The sequence below is a fragment of the Coregonus clupeaformis genome, chromosome 14 (assembly GCF_020615455.1).
Source record: "Coregonus clupeaformis isolate EN_2021a chromosome 14, ASM2061545v1, whole genome shotgun sequence".
NCBI lineage: Eukaryota > Metazoa > Chordata > Actinopteri > Salmoniformes > Salmonidae > Coregonus > Coregonus clupeaformis.
In genome coordinates, this window is record NC_059205.1 from 41,954,720 (window position 1) to 41,969,253 (window position 14,534).

General features: G+C 43.2%; 1 protein-coding gene across 1 annotated transcript; it reads right to left on the reverse strand.

Moving 5' to 3' along the window:
• Positions 1-291: 291 nt before the first annotated feature.
• On the reverse strand, positions 292-14,269 carry LOC121580877 (double-stranded RNA-specific editase B2-like). Its single transcript, XM_041895995.2, has 9 exons — positions 14,213-14,269; positions 12,793-14,009; positions 8,589-8,712; positions 7,373-7,541; positions 6,430-6,581; positions 6,105-6,273; positions 5,715-5,896; positions 4,777-4,958; positions 292-4,028 (listed from the first exon to the last, which is right to left on the reverse strand). Exons 1-9 carry the CDS (start codon positions 14,265-14,267, stop codon positions 3,726-3,728), a joined length of 2,553 nt encoding a protein of 850 aa, XP_041751929.2. The 5' UTR covers positions 14,268-14,269; the 3' UTR covers positions 292-3,725.
• Between the last annotated feature and the right edge of the window lie 265 nt (positions 14,270-14,534).

Below are 14,534 nucleotides of genomic sequence, written 5' to 3' on the forward strand. Positions count from 1 at the left end.
CTTTCCAACTCCATTGGTCATGGCAAACATGACACTACTGTAAGTGACAAGGAGTTGGCATTACATTTACGTCATTTAGCAGACGCTCTTATCCAGAGCGATTTACAGTTAGTGAGTGCATACATTATTCTTTAAATTATTTTTATTATTTATTTTCATACTGGCCCCCGGTGGGAATCGAACCCACAACCCTGGCATTGCAAACGCCATGCTCTACCAACTGAGCTACATCCCTGCCCTACCCTGGACGACGCTGGGCCAATTGTGCACCGCCCCATACGACAGAGCCTGGATTCGAACCGGGATCTCTTGTGGCACAACTAGCACTGCGATGCAGTGCCTTAGACCACTGCGCCACTCGGGAGACGATGATGGCATGATGGAACAAACAGACTGGCTACTGCAGATTTGGTTGTGCAGTTCTAATACCACATGATGTAGTACTAGAGGCATTGATTATAGTAATCTGTTACATGGGTTAGTATAATAAGAGGTGTCTCTTGGACCGTAGCTGTCCAGGATTGTCATCATCCCTGATTTAAGTGAAACAAATATTTTGGAAATATCAAAGACGTATGGCCTGTGAATGTGAACTCTAACTCTAGGCACTTGCCAACGCCATTGCTCGTTTGGCATGACAATGAGTGAAAAGGAGTTGGCATGGTAGCACAAACAGACTGGCACTCAGACTACCTGACCTCCTGAGCCACCATGCTTAGCTAGTTGACCATGTTTATCATCACTTTCTTCGTGGTTTATGTACATTTCAGTCTCATGGTTTTCTCACCTGGTCATGTAAATGTTGTCCTGTATTTATTTCAATGGAGTAGAGTGCTCGCTTGTGTCCCAAATGACATCCTATTCCGTATGTAGTGCACTACAAAGGGAATAAGGTGCAATTTGAGATGCACGCCCTCCTCACATCATACAAACTTAGCAATCGAAATCAACTGTGTAATAGCTTTAGTAAAACTGTGGTGTTTACCTACCTAATTATATTTTATGTGGTAAAATAGGTTCATTTTAACAAGAGGAGCGCCGCTAGTACACAAATCTCATAACATGAAACTGTTTTTCTGACAGCTGTAGTGTGTGTGAGATGGTTATTCATAAGGAACAACAGCTTGTGAAATAAAATAAAATGTTGTGCCGTTTCATTCCCTCATTGTATCCTCTTCTTTGTGTCGTAGTTCAGCCTTGCTTCGAGTCATGCCAAATGTCCATTACTTCGGTTCAGTGACATGAGGATAGTGTTAAATTAATTGTTCAGTCTTTTATCACCCAGTTGTCAGAAAACAGGTAAAGATTATTCTAAAATTGCCAATTGTCTCCCTTTAATAAAATATAAATTACTATTTTACATTTGACATTCAATGATCTAGATACAAAGTACTTCTACATTACTATTAACATTCAATCATTTTAGTCTGTGAGATGGTGTCTGTTTTGTGTGGAAATAAATATAAAGCAATACAATTGCTTGTGGAAAGAGGAAATACATCAATATAACTTTTAATTTACTATATAATGTGTTAATAGGTGTATGTGTGCAATTGTAACAGAGGGAAAATACTAATTATGAGAGTAAGTTACTGTCAATCCACAAAAAAACGATTTTAGTAGTTATACTCTCAGAACCTGCAATGTTCTCTTTGAGCCACTAGATGTCAGTGCTCTTTCATGTTTCTCAGGGCCAGATTCACATACTGTAGCTTACTTGCTCCCCAGTACTACAATGACAATTTCTCTTAAAATTACAAAGACAATACATGACTGAATGGTTGGAAGGGTGTATGGTATTCAATGCAAGGAGACACCACAAAATAAGGGGAGCTCAAGTGAGTAACTCAACAGGTGTGGGTGAAAGATTACTAGAAGGGAAACAGGATTATCTTTGGGCTACTGTATTGTTACTGTATATGACTGCACAGTGGAGGAAATAGAAGCGGAGGGGTATGTATACTACAAAGCAGGATCAAGGAGTTAGCCAGCTAATTTACTTGAATATTCTGAAATAACTTTCATTTTTTTGTTGTAATGTTACCCAATTTTTCTCCCCAATTTCGTGATATCCAATTGCCAGTTACGATCTTTTCTCATTGCCGCTACTCCCCAACTGACTCGCGAGAGGCGAAAGTTGCGCTGCTACTTAACACACTGCTAGGTTTTTTATCTGGAACCCTCGGACACGTAAAAGCTTATTGCAGAGATCTCGCCCCCAGCGTGGTCTAGCACTTCCGAACTTTCAATATTATTACTGGGCAGCTAATATATTAATCATTCTATATTGGATGACAGAAATCCCAGATGTTACATGCCCGAACTGGTTGACCTTGGAGATTTCATCCTGTGGCCCCACTTTAGCTCCCTTACTTTGCTCAAATCTCACATTAGCTGAGCCTGTTTCCAAATACACTAAAAACCCTATTGTGAAACATTCTCAAAACATCTGGAAACAGTTCAGGCGATCATTTGTGTTATTAAAGAACCATACATTCTCTCCATCATTATTAGACAGGGCGTTTCAAATCTGGTCTGGAAAGGGCATCTCCTCACTGAAGGATTTGTACATTGATATGGATTTTGCATCTTTTGAACAGTTAGTACAAAAGTTCAATATTCCCAGATCCCATTTCTTTAGGTGCCTACAACTGCGTAGTTTTGTATCTTCATACTCTAGTCACTTCCCATCACGCCCACCTACCTCCCTTCTAGACTCTGTTTTTAAAGTGAATCCTTATATCAAAGGGAGCATAGGCTTGGTCTATATGTTATTAAACTCACACAATCTGGAGTCCCTGGACTCTCTTAAGAACCAATGGGAAGAGGATTTAGGTGAACAACTTTCAGTATGCTTCAGAGAATACATTCTTCATCTATATGTCTAAGACATGCTGTAATTTAATTTAAAAAAGTTCATCGGCTGCATTGGTCAAAGGCAAGATTATCCAAGTTTAGACCAGAAATAGATCCCACATGTGACCGATGTAAGCAGGCTCCTGCTACTTTAATGCACATGTTTTGGAAATGCCGAAATTGTGCGCCGCCCTATGGGATCAAACCCCAGGCTATAGTGGCACCTCAGCACTGCGATGCAGTGCCTTAGACTCAGGAGGCTGTTTAGATTTTTTGTTGAGATAAGCTTGAGATTGTCATGGCCTAACTGACTCAATAATCAAAAACACATATAGAACTTTAGCTTTCTTATTGAATCAGAAAATCAACAGTTATTTATGGTTGTTTATCGAAGTTAACTAGCTAACTCATTGATCCTGCTTTGTAGTATACCCCTCAGGACTACATATTCACTATGGATAAGTCAGAGTGCACAGAAGCATTCCAGGGAATTTTCTCTAGCCAAATTCCCTCACACTCACTACATACTGCATGTGTTTGAAGTTTCTACGTTTATTTGTCACGTGCACAGGATACAGCAGGTGTAAAACAGTACAGTGAAATGCTTACTTGCAAGCTCTTTCCCAAAATGCAGTATTCAACCAAGGTGAGAGAAATAATATAAAGTCATAATATGAAGTGTCTGTATGTCAACTTATGTGCTGTTCCTATGGTGGTAACATTGTATTTTACAACCTCTTAGTTACCACGATTGGAACAGCTCACGTGTGTGTGTGTGTGTGTGTCTGTGTCTGCGGTGTGTGTGTGTGCGCGCGTGGGGGAATTTGGCTGAAGAGAATTCCCTGGACTGCTTCTTCTAGAAGAACCCCTCACACCCTGCTCTGGAAGTGCTCCTGTTCTGGTGGTTTCCTGTTCCAGATGCCCAGACCTGCCTCCTGCAGCGAGACAACAAACTTCTGCCTGGCTCTCTGGTAGGCCCCTGCTGCCATCTTAGCTCCACAGTACGTCTTCATGGCCTCCTCCATTGTCTTCTGACAGGTGGCGTCACTCCTAGGCCACACTCGTCCCTCAACCGACCGTGCAGACAGAGTCGTTGTGCTATCTGACATAAGAAAATGGGCCGCCTCTGCATCCAATACGCCTCCTGGCCTGCTCAGCTGAGGAGAGGGAGACTATAAGAAAGGTTTAATAAAATACATCACCCAGACAGAATAAAAACTAATGAGCCAACATAAACTGCAAACTTCAACAGCTGGGCTATCTACCCCCATTTAAATTTCACCAAACAAATTAACATTCTGTGGACTTTGCTTTATATTCCCTCTCGCTCTGTCTCTCTCCCTCTCTAAAAAAAACATATTTAATGGTACAGCCAGGATGGATTTTTAGATGACTGTGTTTATTCTTGCATGTGATACTGAGTGCAGGAAGCCTTTTCTGTGGGAAGCTACTCAAATGCTTTTCTAAATAATTATGACTCTGTACTGTCATCAAAATGTAACTGCTGCCATTTGGAATTTAATTTCACGATGGAAATGAAACTGTACTTTAAAAACATTGTCATAATAATTAGCGTTAGATGGACACAGAGAGATTGATTGCATCTACATTTTAATGAAGATTGGTCTTTTCTACTATCTGCAGTAACCAAATAATTTGTTAATACCTCTTAGTCCTTATATCCAATACATACTGTACAATAGAGCTTCTGCTTGCAGCAAAATGGACGTGTAAATTGTATTGTAGAAAACAGCCCTCAAAGTGTGGATTCAGGCCTCTTTATTTCCAGTGGTCATGTTCGCCAGTGTGAGTTCCAGGTAAATTAATGAGTGTCTCGCAAATGGCACCCTAGTAGTGCACTATGCAGGGAATAGGGTGCCAATTGGGATGCAATCTATAGCTTCCCTGTGCATAACTAACCTGGTGGTGTAGTCTCTCCCAGCGAGTGAAGAGGGATCTCTTGCAGAGTCTGGATGGTGTCCCTGAGTCTTTCCTCCTGCCTGTGGAGACATCCACCACCTCCAGCTCCTCATCTCCAGCACTCCAGTTCACACTGAAGTTGCGGGACTTCCCTGGCTGCAGACCCTCACTGCTGCTGAGGCCTGGAGACCACACAGAGACCAGACTGGGGTCAAGACTCAGGGAGAGCCGAGAGGAGGGGCAGGTACGTACTTAACATGCACTATTCAGATACCACATCATTAGCCAGCATAGAGGCATAACCTTAGTGGAAGAGACAGGACCATGAAAAGCGTCTGGAAGAACGAGCTGTTTGTCCTGGAACAGAGTCACGCTCAGGTAGTCGTCACCATAGGGAACGAGAATGAGAGGAGCATCTCCATCAGGCCTCCTTCTAACATTTATCTTTGTCAAGTCTCTAACACTAAGTAGAGTCTACTGCCAAATGAACTGTCTCATGGACATGTAATGTGAACCTAATTATCTGAAGTAACCTCAACTCTTATATCTGGGCGACATACAGCCGAGTAGGAGCCTGTTGCGTCTATAGGAGGAGGGCAGGGGGCGTGACTTACAGCCGAGGAGCAGCCTGTTGCGTCTATAGGAGGAGGGCAGGGGGCGTGACTTACAGCCGAGGAGCAGCCTGTTGCGTCTATAGGAGGAGGGCAGGGGGCGTGACTTACAGCCGAGGAGCAGCCTGTTGCGTCTATAGGAGGAGGGCAGGGGGTGTGACTTACAGCCGAGGAGCAGCCTGTTGCGTCTATAGGAGGAGGGCAGGGGGCGTGACTTACAGCCGAGGAGCAGCCTGTTGCGTCTATAGGAGGAGGGCAGGGGGCGTGACTTACAGCCGAGGAGCAGCCTGTTGTGTCTATAGGAGGAGGGCAGGGGGCGTGACTTACAGCCGAGGAGCAGCCTGTTGCGTCTATAGGAGGAGGGCAGAGGGGCGATGTGCCCCATGCGTCGTGCCATGGTCCTTCCCAGGTGACCCGTGTGGCACAGGCTGCCCACTGTGAGGCTGTGGAGGTACACCGGCTCCACCAGGTGAGACAGGAGAGAGCCCTGAAGACCTAGAATATTCCACCTGGAGACACAAACAATGAGGCTAGAGACCAAGCAGGACTAGGGCCCTGGTCAAAAGTAGTGCACTATATAGGGAAAATGGTGTCATTTGAGATGCAAGCCTGGAACATTCCCATTGGAACAAAGGAGGAAAGACAAGCCCCCTTTATACAGTATGTTATACTTTTGTGACTCAGTAGAAAAGTTGTCACTGTCTATCTGGAGCTCACCTGGCAATTTTATCTGTGCAGGACATGGTGACGGGAGGTTCCCTCGACAACCCCCTGTCCCATTTCTGATTGGCTCTCCGTGCGCTGACAGGAAGTGTACCCTCGCCGCCTTCCATCTTCTTCCTCAGATGGCAGCGCAACTTCCTCACAAATCTATACCCGCTGTGGTCTGGGAGAGGAGACAGCTGATATAATGCTACGTTTCTCTACCAAGCACAGTACAGACAGGTGGTCTTAATGTAACTGTGCATTCCGCATAATTCAGTCTTGTTGACTGTGAGTATGAGTTAAATAAAATCAATAATCAAATGTCGACATTTCTTACGTGTAGCTGTGATCTCGTAGGGGCAGTTGAGGCGTGCGTCCCCGCAGGGAGATGAACTCACATACATATGGAACAGAATACCATCTCTCAGTCTGTACCCAGACTCTTTGTCTCGCACAAAAATCGACTGCTCCAAACTGTCTGGCCGGTTGCTAAACAAGAAAATGATGTTGTTCAAATCATTTTGAGTATGAACTTTTACAAAAGTGGTAACGCGTAGCCAGGGGCCTTAATTTGATATAATAGCCTAGCTCAACACCAGCAATTTAAAATAGGCTACTAAAATCATTCCAATCCTGATTAAAAAGCAAATGCAGTGTAGCAGAATTAGGGGCTGATTTTAGGACCATTCGGATGCCTGGGAGCGGGAGGGAAGGCTGTTTTTGATATATGGAGTATGCATCGACACTACTGCAGGGAACGGGACTCGCAACTTCGCCGCAGCTGGATTGAAGTGGGGTATTTCTAGGGAATCTCGCAGGGAACACCCCCCCAGCCCCCTTGTCACTTTGTCTTACCCTAGGTTTAGCTGACATGCACCCCTGCGTGTAGCCTAATCACCCAAATAAATATATTTTTAGATGAAAAGGGATTTGTACTAGAGGTGATTTTGGAGTGATGGTGCAGGGGCATAACATAACAGTGGCTCTTTTTAAAATGGCACCAAAACATCAGCGCAGATAGGTAATAGCTGATATTACATTGTTCACCTGTAACTTCAATTCAAAGGTATAAAAGCAAAGATTCTTCAACTTCATCCTCAGGGCTGAGGCTTTGTGTTGTGTCCCAAATTACACCCTATTCCCTTTATAGTGCACTATCTTTAACCAGAGCCCAGGGCCCTAATCAAAAGTAGTTCACGATATAGGGAATAGGGTGCCAGTTGGAACGCAGACCCTTGTTTACAGATACAGTGTATGACAGTATATACACAGTATATTACCAGAGGAAGAGCTCCAGTTGGGCGTAGAGGAAGCGGAGGAAAGCCCTCCTGGTGGTGACCTCAGCATGGCAGTCATTAACCGCCCGTCCCTGGTCACTGACAAACTCTCCACTGATACACTTGGTCCCTGTCCCCAGAGACACCACCTGGGCTCGCCTCAGATCAAAACCTGACCACAATAGGAGACAAAAGGTCCTCTTACTAACCAACAACAAACAAAAATCAGGCACAGTACACCTACAAAATAGATTTGGGAGTATCCAAATGAGACCCTATTCCCTATATAGTGCACTGTTTTTTTGTTTGACTTATTTGGACCCTATGGGGCCTGGCCAAAAGTAGTGCACTACATAGGGAATAGAATAGGGTGACATTTGGGATGCATCCCAACTCTTGTTTTTTTGGATATCAGTTACAGTAATTTGGCCTCAGACACAGGAACTCTCTCTACAAAGAACTTCATCTAATTAAATTATTCCTGTAATAGACTAAGATGGCAAAATAAAATAAATGTATTCTGAATAAAAATTACTCTAACAGGACAGAATATATTGCACCAGTCTCCTACTATGTTGTTGTCTTGTTAAAGCACCTCATGAAATATTTACAAAGACGTAATGACAGTCTTATCTCATCAATGGTAGTGGTATAAAGCTGCATCTTGTGTTGCAGAGCAACTGCTTCTTTTCTTGTGAGGTATTCTATATGAATGAGCTTTCACTGCCCTTTGGGGCGGCATTACCTGGGAAGCACTGTGCCCATAGAAATAAAATGAATAGAAAGTCATTCATTCTAATTCTATGTTTGTGCCCACTTTCTCATCTTAGGTATTCTCTTAGATCCAAGGAGCTCTACTGTTTTTGAATGAGAGTTTCCCATGCTGGCTTCAACTGAAGTCACTTGTGTGCACTCCCAGTCGACTGGCTTACTGTTCTCTATACAGACCTATATTCAGAGGCATTTGATTAATTTACGACTTCTGCTGATATCTACAGTTGCATAGTGGGAGATGCACCATTTATTTTTAAAATGGACTTGTTAAATATTTTAAAAGTCAATGAAATGTGTCATCATGGTTGCATCCCAAATGGCACCCTATTTCCTACATAGTGCACTACTTTTGACCAGAGCCCTATGGGCTCTGGTTAAAAGTAGTGCACTATGTAAATATATGGAATAGGGTGCCATTTGGACGCAGCCCATAGCCATAGCCTACCTCTAGTCATTACGATGCCTGCCAGTACTTTGTGACGTCTGTGCGACTGGGAGGTAGTGCAGCAACAGTCAGCCAGCTCACTGTATTTCTCTCTCACCAAGTGGAAGATATACTCTGCAAAGCACTGTTATCACACAAGTGGATGGATCACTGACAAATCAAACAGACAGCGGCCAAGATAACAGCTATGTTCACATCCACATAAAAAGATAGCAGCGCAAACAAACATTTACCTACCAAAACAACCAGATAATAGTTGACATTATCCCATATGGGCTTTGGTCAAAAGTAGTGCATTATATAGGGAATAGGGTACCAGGGAATAGGGTACCATTTAGGACGCACCCTGTGACAGTGCTTTCAATAAATCTGACAGAGGTTTCTTCTTTGTCAACTCTCCCTGAGACATACAGTATTAAATGAATATTATATTGTAAGTATATCTTGGAATAATGAGATATTGACAATATTTAGTAGCTAGTTAATTAACAAAAATATTTAATAGGGTAACTCCTCCACTTAATTTACATAATACATACAATGCATAATTCAAGTTATCATCCCACCCATCCCCTGATATCAAGCTTGGAGAGATGAAAGGAACTGAAAAAATATGTTGTCTAAATGGTGATGGCACAAGGTCATGTGTAATGATTCGTAATGAGCGTGTTAAATAATTATCTGTCAGATTAATATGCTCTTCACACCTCCTCCGCTCTTAATTTCAATCTCCTTCAGTCTGGGGCTCCTCCTTGATCACTAATAGGCTGTGATGATACTGTTCATTAAGGTGTCTAGCTAGATGCCTGACTCTGAGACACTTTGTGGAGAGAGGGATAGGGATCTGTCTGATGAATTACCCAGAATGTGTCCATTTCTTCATTCATTTTTCCTCGATTCCTTAGATTCTCTCTCCTCACCTCCTCAAATTGGAGAAGAAGTTCAGAAGGGAGGAATTTTAGATATTCTCCTCCAATAAATTTGAGAAAAAGATGAGGAGATAGGATGCAAGGAATCAAGGAAAGACTATTTGAGATAGTGCCAGTCTGTCTGCTAGTAACCAACCAAGACCCTATGTCTTGTGGACAAACTCTCCATCAGCCATGGATGGTAAAGCCTGCCTGCCTTTCCAATGACATGTCAGACTCATGGAACTAAACTTGTGGAACAAATCCTCTTACATTCTGAAAGCACCCACATGAGTAAATACTACAGTTTACTATAGAATACTACACTACTTACTATGTCATTCTGTAATAAATTGTAGTATACTGTAGAATTCTATAGTACACACTGAAGTATCCCTCGATCATGTGTAGTACTTACAGTGAGGGAAAAAAGTATTTGATCCCCTGCTGATTTTGTACGTTTGCCCACTGACAAAGAAATGATCAGTCTATCATTTTAATGGTAGGTTTATTTGAACAGTGAGAGACAGAATAACAAAAAAAAAATCCAGAAAAACGCATGTAAAACATTTTTATACATTGATTTCCATTTTAATGAGGGAAATAAGTATTTGACCCCCTCTCAATCAGAAAGATTTCTGGCTCCCAGGTGTCTTTTATACAGGTAACGAGCTGAGATTAGGAGCACACTCTTAAAGGGAGTGCTCCTAATTTCAGTTTGTTACCTGTATAAAAGACACCTGTCCACAGAAGCAATCAATCAATCAGATTCCAAACTCTCCACCATGGCCAAGACCAAAGAGCTCTCCAAGGATGTCAGGGACAAGATTGTAGACCTACACAAGGCTGGAATGGGCTACAAGACCATCGCCAAGCAGCTTGGTGAGAAGGTGACAACAGTTGGTGCGATTATTCGCAAATGGAAGAAACACAAAAGAACTGTCAATCTCCCTCGGCCTGGGTCTCCATGCAAGATCTCACCTCGTGGAGTTGCAATGATCATGAGAACGGTGAGGAATCAGCCCAGAACTACACGGGAGGATCTTGTCAATGATCTCAAGGCAGCTGGGACCATAGTCACCAAGAAAACAATTGGTAACACATTATGCCGTGAAGGACTGAAATCCTGCAGCGCCCGCAAGGTCCCCCTGCTCAAGAAAGCACATATACAGGCCTGTCTGAAGTTTGCCAATGAACATCTGAATGATTCAGAGGAGAACTGGGTGAAAGTGTTGTGGTCAGATGAGACCAAAATGGAGCTCTTTGGCATCAACTCAACTCGCTGTGTTTGGAGGAGGAGGAATGCTGCCTATGACCCTAAGAACACCATCCCCACCGAGGTGGAAACATTATGCTTTGGGGGTGTTTTTCTGCTAAGGGGACAGGACAACTTCACCGCATCAAAGGGACGATGGCCGGGGCCTTGTACCGTCAAATCTTGGGTGAGAACCTCCTTCCCTCAGCCAGGGCATTGAAAATGGGTCGTGGATGGGTATTCCAGCATGACAATGACCCAAAACACACGGCCAAGGCAACAAAGGAGTGGCTCAAGAAGAGGCACATTAAGGTCCTGGAGTGGCCTAGCCAGTCTCCAGACCTTAATCCCATAGAAAATCTGTGGAGGGAGCTGAAGGTTCGAGTTGCCATACGTCAGCCTCGAAACCTTAATGACTTGGAGAAGATCTGCAAAGAGGAGTGGGACAAAATCCCTCCTGAAATGTGTGCAAACCTGGTGGCCAACTACAAGAAACGTCTGACCTCTGTGATTGCCAACAAGGGTTTTGCCACCAAGTACTAAGTCATGTTTTGCAGAGGGGTCAAATACTTATTTCCCTCATTAAAATGCAAATCCATTTATAAAAATGTTGACATGCGTTTTTCTGGATTTTTTTGTTGTTATTCTGTCTCTCACTGTTCAAATAAACCTACCATTAAAATTATAGACTGATCATTTCTTTGTCAGTGGGCAAACGTACAAAATCAGCAGGGGATCAAATACTTTTTTTCCTCACTGTACTACAGATTGTTGTAGTAGTATAATACTACAGTAAATACTACAGTATTATCTGCTAAAGAAAACACTGTAGTAAATACTACAGTAATGTCTGCAAAAACACTAGAGTCTGCAAAAATGTTGCTATTTTTGTATCCTCAAGGAGAAAGCCTCCACTTCTATGTCTAAGATAATTTAAAAAACACTATAGTAGATACTACAGTAATGTCTGTAAAAACACTACATTAAATACTACAGTATTTTACAGTCAGCAAAAACACTACAATAGACTACAATATGCAGAAACACTACATTAATTACTTTAGTATATACTACAGTTCTTTTACGACAGTATTTATACTATAGTTAACTGTAAATACTACAGTAAATATTACAGTATTCACTGTAGTGTTTCTGTGGATTTCAGGCCGCAAAAACACTACAGTGAATACTACAGTAAAGTCTGCAAAAACACTATGGTGAAAACTATAGTATTTATAACATAGTATTTTTTTATGTGGGCATAGCAGCTAAAGATGACAAGAGGTGCAGCTTTTCTGAGGCCAGACAGCCATAACAGGGTTATTTAGCTGCTGTGGTTTGGCATGCAGGCCAGGACAGCGTTAGTCCTTAGGCTCCTGGACATGGAAGGCATATTGATACGATACACTCCATTTGGTGGAGGTCAGCGCACCTCATACAAATTCAGTAGGACCATTTAAAGGATGGGATGTATGCCCATGCTGCAGCTATAGATACAAAGGACAGGACATGTTCAATAACCCTGTTCAACCTGGGCACTTCAATGAGGATGTGAATGAAATAGAGGAATAAAAAATGTAATGCATTGTGATTGTTATATCCAACTTACAGCAAATTGAAACACTGCATCTCAACATTATCTTTGTTTTAGAAAAGACTGAATATCAGTCAAAATGTAATAGACAGGCTTGACACCGATTCCAAAATGGCTTGAGATGAACAATTCTATCTCTCCATAGCAACACAGAATTGTAGAATTTCCCTTCCAGCTCAGAACCCTTAAAGGGATACTTCGGGATTTTGGCAATGAGGCCCTTTATCTACTACCCCAGAGTCAGATGAACTTGTGGATATCATTTGTATGTCTCTGCTTCCATTATGAAGGAAGTTAGAGGTCGTTTGCGAGCCAATGTTAACTAGTGTTAGCGTAATGACAGGAAGTCTATTGGTATCTACTAGTTAATCTGACTCTGGGGAAGTAGATAAAGGGCCTCATTGCCAAAATCCCGAAGTATCCCTTTAAGTTAGTAATGGTACTCACCTGAGGTAGATGTGAGCTCTTGGCCCAGCTGGCAGTATTGCTGATGCTCCTCTCAGGCCCCAGACTGATGTTAAACAGGTCCTGTAGGGCTGAGGCTGCTGCCTGGGCTTTAGCCAGCCTCTGACTGCGCCCACAGCCCTCAAATACCCTTCCATCCACCCGTACTGCCATCACAAAGCTCCTGATCGGCCTGCCTCTCACGTTCTCTGTCAGGCAGACGTACCTCAGGCCTGGCCTTAACTCATTGAGCAGAGCCACGGGCCTCAGTTCCCTGACGATAGAGGAACCGATCCTCTGTCTCTTCTGATTGGCTGAGGACATCAGGTCAAGAGTCAGGCGCACTAGTCTCCCATGGTTACAGATACTGGAGAGCAACTCCTGTCCCTTTTCCACTGTCCTGTGGAGTTGTCCTTGGGCTGGTGGCTCCTCAAACTGCAACTCCTTTCCCCCTGTTCTGTGATAAAGGATTTGGTCTTCCTGTACTTCTGGCTCAAACTCCTTGAAGAGCGTGTCGGGGACGAGATCGGCCTGATCTGAGGTGAAGTCTGTTGGTGCTGTGGTGTTGATGAAGTTGAGGTTTCCCATGGTGATGTGAGCCTGAGGGGCGTTGGGGAACTGGATGAAGGACCTAAGAGCCAGCTCTGCTGCCCTCATCTTAGCCTTCTTCTTGGTGGGGCCTCGGCCCTCGAACCTGAGACCGTTCACCTCTACTCCTACAGCGAACACAGGGGCGTGAACTGGCCCTGTCTGAGACACTATCTCATACTGTAGACCTGGTCTCAGCTCATTCAACTGCACCAGGGCGTTCTTCTTTGTGACAGACCAGGAAGTCATCATTGTCTTCTGACAGGTGGCGTCACTCCCACACGATGCTCGTCCCCCAACCGACCGTGCAGACGGAGTCATCGCGTTATCTGACGTAAGACAATGGGCCGTCCTCTTACAGATCAACTGGAGCTCGTAGAGAAGCCTGTCTTTTCCTTCCACCAATGGCTGCTTCCTCTGTAGAGCAGTAGTCCTGGAGAGCCCTCTGGAGATGTCAGTGTAAAGAGCTGATGGATGATGTGCAGGTAGCATGGTACAGTCCACTGTCGTCTTTCTTTTGGAGATGTCAGTGCAAAGAGCTGATGATGGATGATATCCAGGTTGTAGTATGTTGGAATAGTCCACTTGGTTTCTGCTGTCGCGGTTCTCCTTCACCTCAACGCTACTGGTACCTGTTCCTCAATCAAGACCAGAACAAACATAGTTGAGGAAACTTTAATGACATTTCACATTTTGTTGATGAGATTTTCAAGAAAAGGAAACTACAACACATGGGAGAACTTAGCAAAAGGTGTAAATTGAAAGTATAAACTGATAAATTGCTGGTGTGCTACTGAGTGAATAGCATGGAAAGGGAAATATATACATAAATTACTTGAAGTGTCTCCATGGTCTCTTGATGTTGTTGTCCCAGTATCTCTAAACTTCATGGGGCCGATGAAGGATGACAACATACTGGTTCTCTCTGAAACACAACAACAGAGACAGACAGTTACTGGGGAATCCACACAAAACATGACAAAACCCCAGATATGTTAACCCACATAACAGTATATTACGTCACCATTATGTCATCTCCAAAATATTTTGTGCCATGATGGAAGAGGGTTAGATATAGATTCATATAATCTACATATGAAATACCTCTACTGTATGATCTATATTGAGCTCTATATATTCAGAGACAAAATATTACT

What these genes read in the sequence shown, in the direction of transcription:
- LOC121580877 (XM_041895995.2), bottom strand. Translation starts at nt 14,267, where the DNA reads ATGAAGTTTAGAGATACTGGGACAACAACATCAAGAGACCATGGAGAC. An exon ending in CTACGAGATCACAGCTACAC is followed by an intron (nt 6,274 to 6,429) that starts GTAAGAAATGTC and finishes CTCCTCTCCCAG; the next exon opens with ACCACAGCGGGTATAGATTT. An exon ending in CAACAGGCTGCTCCTCGGCT is followed by an intron (nt 4,959 to 5,714) that starts GTAAGTCACGCC and finishes TGTGGTCTCCAG; the next exon opens with GCCTCAGCAGCAGTGAGGGT.